The 13,167-nt window shown below is 33.3% G+C and overlaps 1 protein-coding gene across 1 annotated transcript; it reads left to right on the top strand.

Moving 5' to 3' along the window:
- Nucleotides 1-1,870: 1,870 nt before the first annotated feature.
- Nucleotides 1,871-3,781, top strand: LOC127737037 (uncharacterized). The gene has a single exon (XM_052247577.1). The coding sequence runs from the start codon at nucleotides 1,901-1,903 to the stop codon at nucleotides 3,614-3,616; it is 1,716 nt and encodes a 571-aa protein (XP_052103537.1). The 5' UTR covers nucleotides 1,871-1,900; the 3' UTR covers nucleotides 3,617-3,781.
- The last annotated feature ends 9,386 nt before the right edge of the window (nucleotides 3,782-13,167 follow it).

Here is a 13,167-nt window from a genome sequence, read left to right on the forward strand (position 1 = left end):
TTTTTATAGTTCCAACTTTCTTTTGGGTTTAAATAATCAATTATGAATTTCATCATTCTTTCAGTGAATCATGGACCGGGTGTAAACTTTACAGTACTCCTTTCTCCTTTGTTCTTTATGGCATATTAACAAAACTTTCCCAAATATGTCTTTATATGTTGTCATATATTGTTGCATAGCTAAATATTAAATATAAATATTTTTTGTCGATAATTTCCGTAGATAAAGATATTTTATTTCATTTTCTTACATGTTGGAAGCGGGGGTATATATCACTTATCTCTGGCAATCAAACATAAATATGACAAGCTGAGTTTGTGCAACATTCCCAGGGCATGATTCCATAGAAATTTTTCCTCAGTTATCATGAGGGACCACCGAGTAATTGTCCAAATTGTCCAAAAGTTGCAATTTTTTAAAATCCCCCTTTTGACCGTTGACCACAGTTTTCAAAAATCTGCACCACTTTGGCACTCTACGACATGCCTTAATCAAAGGGTATTATATTTATCTTCAAAATAAGACCAGCATTAGCCGTGAGGTATTTCAATCCATTAAATTTTCAAATTTACCTTACTTGTCACCGTACTAAAAGAGGGACGAAAGATACCAGAGGGACAGTCAAACTCATAGATCGAAAACAAACTGACAACGCCATGGCCAAAAATAAAAAGACAAACAGACAAATAATAGTACAGATGACACAACATAGAAAACTAAAGACTAAGCAACACGAACCCCACCAAAAACTGGGGGTGATCTCAGGTGCTAATAGAGGCCAATTTCTTTCACCCACAAGGTAAAATCCGAAAGTTGTTAAAGCCTAATGAAACATAAACTCTGAACAGTCTATCCAATACATTTTAAGATTTTATAAAAGTTTTACACACATCTATAAAATTGAAATATTAATTCAGCGATATGGAATACTTTTCTGTTTTGTTTGGTTTTCTTTTGCACTGAATGACATCATTAACCAATGTGGATTGATTTCATTTGAAAAACAAAACAAGTTGACTTTCACTATAATTTTGGGTTTTGGTTACTGGGAACATCCTTCTTAAACAGTTTCAGATACTTACTAACATTTGCTCAATTCTACCACAATTGCAACTCTTAAAGCACTTGAATTATTTATCCATATTCAGAAATACAACATTATTTTGTTCTAACTCTGATTATAACATTAAAAAACACACAAAGCTGTTATATTGTGAATTTTATAGCAACGATTGGATAAATTTTGAAAATTGCAGTGGTGTGAAATAATCAAATTAAATAGGCACTACCGCTGTGTCATCCCTTCCTCTACATCTTCGTGTGGTACGCGTAAGCATGAAGTTTCATCAGAAAGTTATCTAAAACGTGTTCCTATTGTGTTCCCATCGATAGGTTGTGGAAAAAATTCCGGCAGCTTTTTAGACACTTTTAGATCAATTGACACAGGTTCTGACGCAGATGTGAGCCATTTCCTAACATTTATTGATGTCGTAGGACCTACCGCTTTGTCATCCCTTTCTCTACATCTTTATATGATAGGCTTAAACTATAAAGTTTCAATAAAAGCTTCTAAAGACGAGTTGCACTTACAAAATTTATTGACAGATGCATGGACAGATGGATTGAAAGTAAAAAGGAAACACAGACATAGAGACAAAATCGTACCTACATATTCGCAATAATACATTAAACATTTTGCATCTATGTTTTTGGGGAGTTATTTTAGAACTCCTTTGATTTCGTCAATAGCTTGTTCTTTTAATATACTGATATTTTTGTAAGTAGCGACATCCTTTAACCTCGTGGGAATTGTTTCATTTCCCTTCACGTCAGTATATCATGTTAGGTAGTAAATTGATATGACCTGACAATATAATTGTTTCAAAGTCAGACAGTGGACATGGCGCATTCGATGTCAATTCGGGGAGCGCAAATTCCGCTTCAATGTCAGTTATGCGAAGGAAGCACTAATGTTAAATGGAAGTGCAAAGAATGTGAGTTACTCATGTGTCAGAATTGCACCGAAAAAATACACCCGAAGTTCAAAATGGCTGACATGCATCACGTTGTTGAAATAAAAAATGTTGGCACAAACCATCAAGACCAATTTCAAAAACCAAACCGCGCTAAATGTAAAATTCACATTTCACAGGATTACTGCATCTTTTGTCAAACCTGTGATGAGCTAGTTTGTCCATCTTGTTTGACAAAGTCACACCAAAAACATGATTTACAGGAAATTGACGAAATCTTCACCGAAGATGTCAAAAGCTTAAAAAGATGTAATACTGAGCTAAAAAACAGGTTTTTAGATTTTTATGAAAAAGAAATAGAAAAGATCGAAAAGATAAAAGTCGATAATATGGACCAGCTTCAAATGGTTAAATGCAAACTAGAAAAACAAGAAACTAAGTTTATGTCTGCTTTAAAGTCTTTCAAACAGACCATTTTGGAAGATATTGAAAATAAAAGCAGCGCAAAGGAAAGTGTTGCATCAACAGCTAAATCAACTATACAGGAAAATATTGTAGATATAACAAACAAGTTGGACGTAAATACAAATGTTGCTAATACAAATGACATTGAAAATGTGCATAAGACAGCAAAGAATGCTAGGAAATGGCTGGCATCTGCACGAGAACCTGTATCAATTGATCTAAAAGTTTTTAAAAAGCTGCCGGACTTTTTTCCAGAACCTATCGATGAGAACACATTAGGAACACTTTTTGGACATCTCTATGATAGGAATGAAATACCGATCAGTTTAGTGGAGATATATACATCAAATACGCCTAGTATTGACCGACTAAAAGTGAACATAGGGAAGGAATTATGGATTTCAGATGTTCCTACAAAATTACTGAGGCGAATCAGAACGAATAATTCATGTACAGTTAGTATATTGCAAAATTTTAGTGATCACCAAGTTTTTGACATGTCTTTACTGTCAACACAAGCCTTGATCTTTACTGTGTACAATAACAGAAATGATCTCTACGTTATGATTGGGAACGAAACAAAAAACTTTTGTTCCTTTGCACCCTTAATTCCTCGCGCCGTTCACGTTTCCAAAAGTGGTCTCATTTACATAAGCACAAGAGATTCCGAAACAGTTTTTAAAAAATCAGACAGCAGCATCAGACAAATTGTAAAACTTGACAAAGATAAAAAACAAGATATAGTCTTTGAATGTACAGGAACATCCAAAGTGATTACCAATATTACAAGAATCAGAGATGGGATTAACTGTTTGTACGTTGTAGATGCACTATTACCTAACCTTCAAGGACGAATCATTTCCCTTGGAAAAGATAGGACATTAAAATGGATTTACAACGGCGAGCTAGCTGCAAGCAAATATAATTTCGTTCCATCGGATTTAGAAGTAACTAGTGCTGGTAACATAGTTCTGTGTGACATGTTGAATGATGCTTTACACATTCTCGCAAAAGACGGAACTATTTTGCATCATATTTTACTGTCTAAACTAGGAATTTATGGTCCTTGTTGCCTTGAAATCATTCAAAGTGATAAAATGTACATTGGCTGTAGACAAGAGGAAACTGAAGAAACCAAAAATAGCAATTTGTATTTGGTGTCATTGTCTGAAATATAGCAATATCATAGGATTGTTATTTAAACCGTTCTAGTTCATGGATATTTTATCGTGTAACGTGTTTGTTTACGTTGTTTGTCAGTTTGTATCTTCACCAAATTGACGTGTTTTAACAGTTATCAAATCGCGATTCCATCAAAATATCAGATGTAAAAGGCATATTAAAATCACTGTTTAATCTTAATTTTTTCTTATTCTATTTTGTTCTAGTAACCTTTGTTTTTGTATATCGTAAATTTACTCTTAATTGAATAACTCATTCAACCTTTAACGGTCTATTCGACTTCATCTTTTAACGGACAATGGTTCTCTTTATTTGGACAGTTCGTATACAGTTTTTACAATGTAATAAGTAAGAAGCAACATACGTTTACCGATTTTCAAATTTCAATCTAGTCTATCCATTAAGAAGATACCGATTGAAGGGTAGAATACTTTATCAATATAGATTTTTTTTTGTTAAGTTTCATTTTATTGTTATTAGATATAGGTGTATAAAAAGAAAGAAACTAGGTAAGGGTTTTGTTAATCTGGGGTTTGTACTATCATGTCTCTTGTTCAAAGGCAATACACTGAGCTAGGGTGCCAGTCTTTCTTTAATTCTTTAATTCCTACAAAAATATGGTATAATAGGGTTGTAGAGTTTTAGATCAATGTTAAGTCTATCGTTGTATTCATTCGACTGAGAACTTTTATACACAAAAAAAAGAGACAGCAGTTAAAAAAGGGAGAACCAAAAGTCGAACAGACCGACAAAACCATTGCTAAAATAGAAAATAGAAAGGACAAACAACAGTCACAAAACATTAAAAAAAAAAAGACGGAGCAACACAAACCAAAACAAAAAACTGGGATTATCACAATAAGCAGATCCTGCTCAACATGTGACACCCGTAGTAAGTACAAATTTTGGGATACATTTCGCCGGTGATGTTGCAATCGAAAAAAAGAGGTTACCCGTTTTCCATATTCAACAAGATCTAGACTAGATTTATCAAAACTATTCATGTATATTTACCCATTGGATTAGGTTGATAGTAGGTTGTTCTATCAAATGCTGATGCAGATGAATATTATGAAAAGGACCTAACACCATAAATAAAAAGGTTGTCAAATTTCCACTTTTTAGCCAGGTTAAAATGTTGTTGATAGAAAAGAACTTTGCCTTTTCGTGATTTTTTTTAATCTGTAAAGCATGGTAATTTGGTCACGACTAAATTATGTCTAAAGCCGTTATTTGATCAAGAGTAATGGATAGCCATAAATGCAAGTGGGTTTTTTCAATCATTTACTCAAGATTCAAATACTTTCTTGTCCTCAAAATCAAACGTCTGCAGATATTGATCGGACTTTTTGGTAGATTGGTGTACAACGATTTGTGTTTTTTTGGTAGACGTACTTTGCACATAATTATAGCCCTTTAATATCAAATTTCACTAAAATTGTATTTATTCGGACTTTATTATAATGCTTGTAGTTCTAGATTTGATTTTTGATAAATCAGTATATAAAAATAAGAAGATGTGGTATGATTGCCAATGAGAAAATTCCCCATCTGAAACCAAATGACGTAGAACAGTGTAGAAGCGATTGAATTTTGTTTTTGTTCTGGTTTACCAACTTTTTTGGCGGATAAGGGCAATTGACGTCCAGGATTGCTTTGATGTCTGGCGACCTTTTTTTAGTTATTTGCTGAGCCCATGTGAATTTTTTTGGGGTCAAATACAAGTCCTTATACATTATTGTATTTATAAACATTTGGGTAAAACTTTCCACAAATGCAATGATTACCATCACCAACATACATACTAAAACCTCAAGAGATGAATATTGTAAAACAGTATTCCAAAAGATACCTATCATTGCGTATATACACAGTAAAAATTTTAAAAGAGCACCTAGCAAAAACAAGACTTTTTAATAGGGAGACTTTTGAGAAGGGACCCTTGCTAAGTATATCATAGAACTTAGCTAATAAATCCCAAAACACCGTTAGTTAAAAAAATATATATTTTTAGTTAATAGGCAATTATTATTTAAGACTCTATAAAAACGGTGTCAAGTCTTGAGGTTTTTGTATGTATGATGGTGATGGGAATCATTGCATTCGTGGAAAGTTTTACCCAAATGTTTATAAACTTACAGTTTTGGCGTTGAGCGTTCCTGTTGCATTTAATCCAGAAAAGCGCTTCGGCAGCAACAAATTCATAAAGTGTTATTTTCATTCAGTACTGAAACACTGACTTCTGAACTGGTGATACACTCGGGGTCAAGCACTCCACCAGCAGCTGTATCGACCAAGTGCGAGACAATAAACATAATAACACTTTATACAATTTGTTCTTCCGAAGGGCTTTTCTGTATTTACCTTCATCATGAACGCTCCAATTTCAAAACCCTGAAAAGCAAGGATGTATAAATAATAGAGATATTGGAGGAGCTTTATTATAAAAATGAACCTAAAAAGAATAGTAAAATCTATGGAACGCCACAGCTGTCTTATGTGGTACTCTGATATTACGTTATGTTGTTTTATTATTACTTGATGATATTTTGTCTTTACATGATATGATTTTGACATTACGTAATGATGTTTTGATATAACTCAATATGGAATAGTCGTTACTTAATGATATTTCGAATTTACGTGATATGGTTTCGTATTGACTTGATATGGTTTTTTCATAACTTAATATGGTTTTGTCATAACTCGATGTGATTTCATCATTATTTAATGTGGTTGTGTCATTAGTCAATGTGGTTTTAACATAACTTGATGTGTATGTGGCTTAACGTTATGTATTGGTTTCATTACATGATGTGGTTTTGTTATTTCGTAATGATGATTTGCCAATTCTTCATATGGCTTTAACATACCATAATGATGGTTCAAAATTTGACGATTTTACACAACATGATGTGTTTGTTCCTGTATTTGATGTGGTCCTGTCATTCTTTGATGTAGTTATCACATTACTTGATGAGGTAAAGCCACGTGACCCTTTTGGAAAAAATTAGTTCTATTTTTAGCCCGATTTCCAAATGTGCTTCGGATGAGTGTCGCTATCCATTGAGTTAAAATTCAAATTAAAGTTCGAGTTGTTGTTCAAAGTTATTTGGTATGAAAACTGAGGAGAACGGCAGACAAAAATAAGAAAAAAGTACCAAAAAAAATATCAATATTTCGGACATAAGGGGGATATCCCCAAACCACTTGGTCCTGTCGTATTTTTCCCTTAGTTCTCAAATGGAAGCAGTATAACAATAAATTCGTGAAGAATTCCACGGAACCCTGTGTCTCGCCTGAGATTGCTGCTGTCATTTTAAAAGTGTAATGTTGACTGTAAAACGTCCATTTATCGGTAAAAAACAAAAATAAAAAAATTGTTTTTCTGTACATGCTTTATCTCGATATAGAAAATTAACTCCTACAAGTTTTTTTAAAATTCATGGAGGTTTGAAAATTTATCAGGACAAATTGTTTTGGTAATATTTAATGCAAATAAAACTTATATAAAAATAAGAAGATGTGGTATGATTTCCAATTAGACAACCCTCCACCACATACCAAATGAGGTACAAGTTAACAACTATATGTCACTGTATGGTCTTGAACAATGAGCAAAACCCATACCGCATAGAAAGCTATAACAGGTCCAGAAATGACAAATGTAAAAACAATTCAAACGAGTAACCTAACGATCTAAATGATGAAGACGCCGACGACGGAATATAGATTTGTTGTGTCTCACTTCCGCGACATTAATATTGCAGGCTGGACACACATCAAATGACTTGTACTCTATTGTCAACAAATGAGACACTTTAAATCAACTCCCACTAAAGTTACAGGGAAATGTGGGGATCGGACTAAGCGACAAAGCATCAATTCTATAAAATAAGAATTCCCCGATTTTTTTTTAGCGTGTATAATCATTTGAATATATACGAATATCAATCTTTCAAAATATATTTTTATAAATTCCATTCTCTGATATATTCTTCGCACTAAATTGAAAAAAAAACTTTTTGGAATATCTGTTTCACATGTGACGACGGATGTGTTCCAGTTGTCGTAACCACAATCCCGTCCTCTTTTCCTCGAATGTGACCTACCGAATTAGACCAAATCACTGAGTTTGTACTTTCACGAATAACACGACGGGTGCCACACGTTGAGCAGGATCTGCTTACTCTTCCGGAGCACACGAGATCACCCCAGGATTTTGATGGATTTATATTGCCCAGTCATACCGATCTATATAGTTAAGCCAATTGCATCTGATTTTTATACGCCCGTTTACGGGACTTGTTATGGTATACCGTCTGTCCGTCTGTCCGTCTGTCGTCAACATGTCGGACAATAACTCAAAAAACGCTTTAACCAATTTGCATGAAACTTTGGTGAAGTGTTTATATCTATTGACGTGAGCTCCCTTTCGTTTTTTATAAATTTTAGATTTTACGTTGACGAGTTATGGGGTTTTATTCATTAAAAAAGGGGGATTTTCCAGTTTTCGCACAATAACTCAAAAACACTTTCACCAATTTGCATGAAACTTTGGTGAATTGTTTATATCTATTGACGTGAGCTCCGTTTTGATTTTTATAAATTTTAGATTTTACTTTTCCGAGTTATGGGGTTTTATTCATTAAAAAAGGGGGGATTTTCCAGTTTTCGGACAATAACTTAAAAATACTTTCAGCAGTTTCATGAAACTTTGGTGAATTGTTTATATCTATTGACGCAAGTTCCCTTTCAATTTAAAAAAAAAAATATTTTACATTTCCGAGTTATGGGATATTATTCATAAAAAAATGGGTGATTTTCCAGTGTTCGGACAATATCTTCAAAGTGTTTTGGTGACTGGTTTATATCTGTTAATATAACCTCCCTTTAGTTTTTCATAAATTTCTGATATAACATTGAGAAGTTATTGAACTTTATATTTTGAAAAAGCGACGGGCGTATCATGCGCTCATGGCGCAGCTGTTCATTACAGTTTATTCTTGTGTTGTGCTCAGTGTTACACTATTCACCCATGGTAGGGTTAGGGTTTAGCGCTCACAAACATGTTTCCCGTTTGAATGGTTTTACACTAGTAATTTTTTGGGGCCCTTTATAGCTTACTGTTCGGTGTGAGCCAAGGCTCCGTGTTGAAGACCGTACTGTGACCTATAATGGTTTACTTTTATAAATTTTGACTTGGATGGAGAGTTGTCTCATTGGCACTCATACCACATCTTCTTATATCTATTAACTCCGCCACGTGCACATTCTTTATGTGCCTGTCCCAAGTCAGGAGCCTGTAATTCCATGGTTGTCGTTGTTTCATGTGTGTCATATTTGTTTTTCATAAGTTGTTTAGTTATTAGTCACGGGTGCCTATAATTGCTTACATCCACTGTATTTGTATAAATATCATGCAATTGCCTATGGTAAAATGGCAAGTAAGGAATATTCCTGTTTTTAAATTTTGAATTTCATATACAGTTTTCAGTCCAAGTTTATTGTGCCCCATAAATGGAAATTAAAACAGTTGCACATATTTGTAACATCGCCAATGTCTCCGTCTTTTGAGGCCTTTCTTATGAAAATATTAAGCTAATAAAAACTAAAAACACATACAACAAGAATGTGTCGTGTAGCATCATATATCATATCACTTTCACTTTCTTGTTTCAGGCATTGAATATAATAAATGAATGTGGTGACATGTTCCGTATAAAATACTCAAAAAAGAAATGCCGAAAAAGGCAGCCAATTCCTAAGGTAATGATAACGATAATGTTAGTATTATAAATGCAACAGCAACAGTATAAGTGCCTTTACAAGAGCAGGACTTGTAACCATTTCGTAAAACCTGCGTCTATCAAAAGTCCTGGTGAAGTTCGTGTTACTCATTTTTTATCATGTGTAAAAAGGTGCAGGAGATAAGAGTTGCCAATCAAAAACCATTAAATGAAGAAAAACTGACAAAAAAAGACGCTAATAAAAATAACAGTCCACAAAACGTGACACAGAAAACAAAAGATTGAACGTAACTTGTTGTGAAATCAAGTGCTCCGGAAGCGTCAGCAGTCTCTGCTCCACGAGTGACACCCGTCGTATTACTCCTGTTTAAATACGTTGATGATTCATATGATGACAATTAATGAAATAGTAGATTAGTGACTCTTGTCAAACCCTTGTCACCATCAAATTCATGTAGTTTCAAAGACTGCTGTTATCCGCAGTATCATTGTTTTTTTTTTTTGTCTTTTGAAAATAGAGATGTCTGCAATTTTTCAACTTAAGCTTTGCAATTGTCTCTTTGTAATCTTCTTATTTTTATGCAACAGAAAAAATCTTAATATCATATACAATAGTTATGAAAATCTAACACAATGAAATACTAACATTATCGTTATCATTACCTTAGGAATTGGCTGCCTTTTTCGGCATTTCTTTTTTGAGTATTTTATACGGAACATGTCACCACATTCATTTATTATATTCAATGCCTGAAACAAGAAAGTGAAAGTGATATGATATATGATGCTACACGACACGTTCTTGTTGTATGTGTTTTTATAAGCTTAATATTTTCATAATAAAGGCCTCAAAAGACGGAGACATTGGCGATGTTACAAGTATGTGCAACTGTTTTAATTTCCATTTATGGGGCACAATAAACTTGGACTGAAAACTGTATATGAAATTCAAAATTTAAAAACAGGAATATTCCTTACTTGCCATTTTACCATAGGCAATTGCATGATATTTATGAAGGATATTTGTTATTTGAAATACTTACAGTTTTGTATTCACTATATAATATTATATTTTTAATTATGTTGGTGATATTGTTAATTTCATAATTACAAACAAACTATTGTGGGATCAAAAAGATGCACAAACTTGAAATCTATCTAATTCAATGTAATTGTTTGTTGATGTGGATCATAAGTGTTTCTCGTTTCTCGTTTTTTATATAGATTAGACCGTTGGTTTTGTTGTTTGAATTGTTTTACACTAGTCATTTTGGGGCCTTTTATAGCTTGCTGTTCGGTGTGAGCCAAGGCTCCGTGTTGAAGGCCGTACTTTGACCTAAAATTGTTTACTTTTTACACATTGTGACTTGGATGGAGAGTTGTCTCACTGGCACTCATACCACATCTGCTTATTTCTATAAACAAATTTCTTCGTTACATTCAATCAAAAGCGATTATAAAGAGGCTTATATGCATGTTTTCCAGAATTAAAACAATAAAAACATACATGTACAATATACAAATATTAATACCTTGTCTAGCATTTCTTTAGAACGAGCTGCTGATAAACAAAGTCTAGCACGTAATTCTATGATTGGTGTGGCGGGAAAACCAACAACTACAATACCTAACCCCTTCTCTAGACACGTTCTGTTCATAGCTCTAAAAAATAATACAATCAACAATAACAATACCTTCCCCCTTCTCTAGACACGTTCTGTTCATAGCTCTGAAAAACAATACAATCAACAAAACCTTCCCCCTTCTCTAGACACGTTCTGTTCATAGCTCTGAAAAACAATACAACTACAATACCTAGACCCATCTTGGAATCTCCAGAAACGTTCTGCTCACAGCAATGGAAAATAACACATTCAAACTTCAAAAAACGGGCTCTAGCTCAATAATATTTTTATAGTATATGTATAACGATATTTAAAACAAAAAAGATTAACCGGAAATAAAATATAGATAAAAAATTAAGATGTGGTATGATTGTCAATGAGACAACTACCCAAAAGAGACCACATGGCGTCAGCAACTGATGCCTCTGTTGAAATAAGAATTGCCTTTTTTATTTGTACGTTTATATTCATTCCATAGCTATGATATAAAACCTAATTTATAAATCCATCCGAATACAATATGGTTTGAAGCTTAAATGACTGGAGAAGTACTCACAGCAGATGTTCATCTTTCAAGATGCCTGAGTTTTTCTGGTCTTTCAAACCGTGATTTTCACATGAGGTATATGTAAATAAGATATATTTTTAGCAAGCAGCAATATCTTAAAACTACCATTTACTTCTGTGCAAAAAATCGTTTTCAATTTTATCATCCAAACTTGTAAGTGTTTACCATGACACATACAATGACCTTTACTTAATATCAAAACGAATATGCACATTGTTAAAAAGAGATAAAAGAATTCAAGCATTGAAATCAGTGTTCACTTATATGTACCAGCCTCTTAAAAATACATGTGTAAATAGTTTTTACTTACGCAACTTTAGATGGTAAAAATATCAGTAAAGGAACTACAGGTGAATCGTCATTACCATAAATAATAAAACCGCTTTCTTTTAATTTCCTCCAAAAATACTGTGTATTCAATTTTAACTGGTTCATTCTTTGTTGTCCTGGATTTAAAATGTTACTTCATACATTTTGATTTTTAATTTTTAGTTTATAAGTTATGTTTATTTTCTAAACTAAGATGATCGGTTGACCTTGGATGAATCCTTGTTTTCTGTTGATGGTCATTTGGTATTGATGCTCATAAACATTTTTATTCATTAGTTAGGATTTTCGAAATTTATATTTGATGAAACTTTTTAAAAAGAGGCAGAAGACACTAAAAGAACAATAAAAAACACAATTCGAGGAAAACCCGGCAATACCACGAAAAACGACGAAAAGACTAACAACAATCCAAATACCACTACATAGAAAATTTGAAAATTGAGCAACACGAACTCGAGCTTAATCCGGGGGTGATCTCCAGTGCTCCGGAAGGGTAAGCAGTCACATGCGTCATGTGCACTGAATTTGTTCCATAGCATTTGTATAAAACTACACTCATTACATCAATGAAGCCTCGTGGTTATCCGTCATGCGTCAGGCGACCTGGTATCTTTGATGAGTTTTCGTATCAGATAAACTACATTAGTAAGTTAAAGATTTACATGTTGACCTTTGCTACTCGGTTTGTAATGTTTGGTTGCTGTCTCCATTAAGAATATCCTGCATTTCCATTTATTCATATTTGACACCACAACGGTTAATTCATAAAACAAGCTAACTTCCGATTGTCGTCATAGTAATTTTTTATAATGTTTCCATGATTTGTTATTGTAGCAAATGACATTGTGGCAGGTATATCTTGAAAATTTTCCAATGAAAACTTCTAATATAATAAGTTCACGTTCCTATCAAAAGCAGGTCGCCATGACCTACAATTAGTACTTTATTGATGTTTTGGTTTGTTAAATAAAGGATTATACCAAGACAAAGACAGACAGACAGCGAAATAAATAAAAAAAGCAATAAGATACTAGAAGAACAAAGCGAGTCTACAAAGTAAGTTTTCAGGTATAACAAATATGAAATAAAAAGATACTATTTCAGTTATTTCGGGAATTTTTATTTCTAACACGTTAACTCATGTCATTATATGTTGCGGTGTTCTAAACGTACCTTCTGTGATTCCGTCTTTCCCCATTATTATTAACATTGATGAGATTATTTGTTGTGTTACTGCAGGTGTTGTAGAACTGGAATACACTGCTGCATGCGAA

The sequence above is a fragment of the Mytilus californianus genome, unplaced genomic scaffold (assembly GCF_021869535.1).
Source record: "Mytilus californianus isolate M0D057914Y unplaced genomic scaffold, xbMytCali1.0.p SCAF_4, whole genome shotgun sequence".
In the NCBI taxonomy this organism is placed as follows: Eukaryota; Metazoa; Mollusca; class Bivalvia; order Mytilida; family Mytilidae; genus Mytilus; species Mytilus californianus.